The sequence below is a fragment of the Colobus angolensis genome, unplaced genomic scaffold (assembly GCF_000951035.1).
Source record: "Colobus angolensis palliatus isolate OR3802 unplaced genomic scaffold, Cang.pa_1.0 Scaffold128, whole genome shotgun sequence".
NCBI lineage: Eukaryota > Metazoa > Chordata > Mammalia > Primates > Cercopithecidae > Colobus > Colobus angolensis.
Genome location: NW_012114030.1, coordinates 2,928,640 through 2,929,503, shown reverse-complemented (window position 1 = coordinate 2,929,503; position 864 = coordinate 2,928,640). Strand labels below are relative to the sequence as shown.

The 864-nt window shown below is 52.0% G+C and overlaps 1 protein-coding gene across 2 annotated transcripts in view; it reads right to left on the bottom strand.

The window, feature by feature from the left end:
• Window positions 1-864, bottom strand: part of TMEM265 (transmembrane protein 265) — a 4,333-nt gene continuing 3,469 nt past the window's right edge. For both annotated transcript variants that reach the window (XM_011933589.1, XM_011933588.1), the window contains one exon: window positions 1-374. In XM_011933589.1, the coding sequence (XP_011788979.1) occupies window positions 213-374 (162 nt within the window). In that variant the 3' untranslated portion in view covers window positions 1-212. The remainder of the gene's footprint in view (window positions 375-864) is intronic.

Sequence of the window (864 nt, the reverse complement as noted above, 5' to 3'; positions counted from 1 at the left end):
CCCTGAAAGAACAGAGCAGGCTGCCCTCCTCTCATCAGTCTCAGCTGCTGCCCTCCTTTTATAAAGGGCTAGAAGAGCTCTTCCGAAGCCCCTTGAGAGTCCCCATCCTTCCAACCAGGATCCTTCCAACCACTGCTGTCACAGGACCTTAGCAATGCCGCATTGCAGGATCCAGGAGGTCTCAGCTGGCTCTCAGCAGAGGCCATCCAGGGTCACTCAGCCTGAGCGATGGCGTAGGAGAGCAACCACAGCAGCAGGGGACCCAGAGTGAGGACAGCAAGCCAGACAGCAAAGCTGGCCAGGATGAATTTCCGGGCCCGGGCCCCCCAGCGCACTGCCTCCTCGGACCGGCCTGCTTTATGCCGCTCTTCTGCCTGTGGGGGCAGGTTCTTGGTTAGGTTCTCCCGCTACTTCTGCCCCAAGGTGTCCATTTCCCCACTGCACTCCCCCTTCCCTGTCACAGATCAAAATCTCACATCCAAACCCTCTACCTCCCTTTCCAGTTTCTGATTCTAAACTCTCATCTGCAAAATAAGGTACCCATCTCTGCGCCCTGCCTACTTCTCAGCGTGGCCACAGTTAGCTCACAAGATCGCATATGGTAAAGTACTTTCCAATTCTTTTATTTCCCATTCTTTCCAACCATCCAAGACTGATTCAGAATTTTTAACTATTGGCAAGAAACAGTGAGCCTGGAGTATTTCATTCACACCCAAACACCACCTCACTCTCATAGCCTGATGGGTATCTTTTCCATCTTTTTTTTTTTTTGAGACAGTTTCACTCCTGTCACCCAGGCTGGAGTGCTATAGTGCGATCTCACTGCAACCTCTGCCTCCTAGATTCAAGCAATTCTCTTGTCTC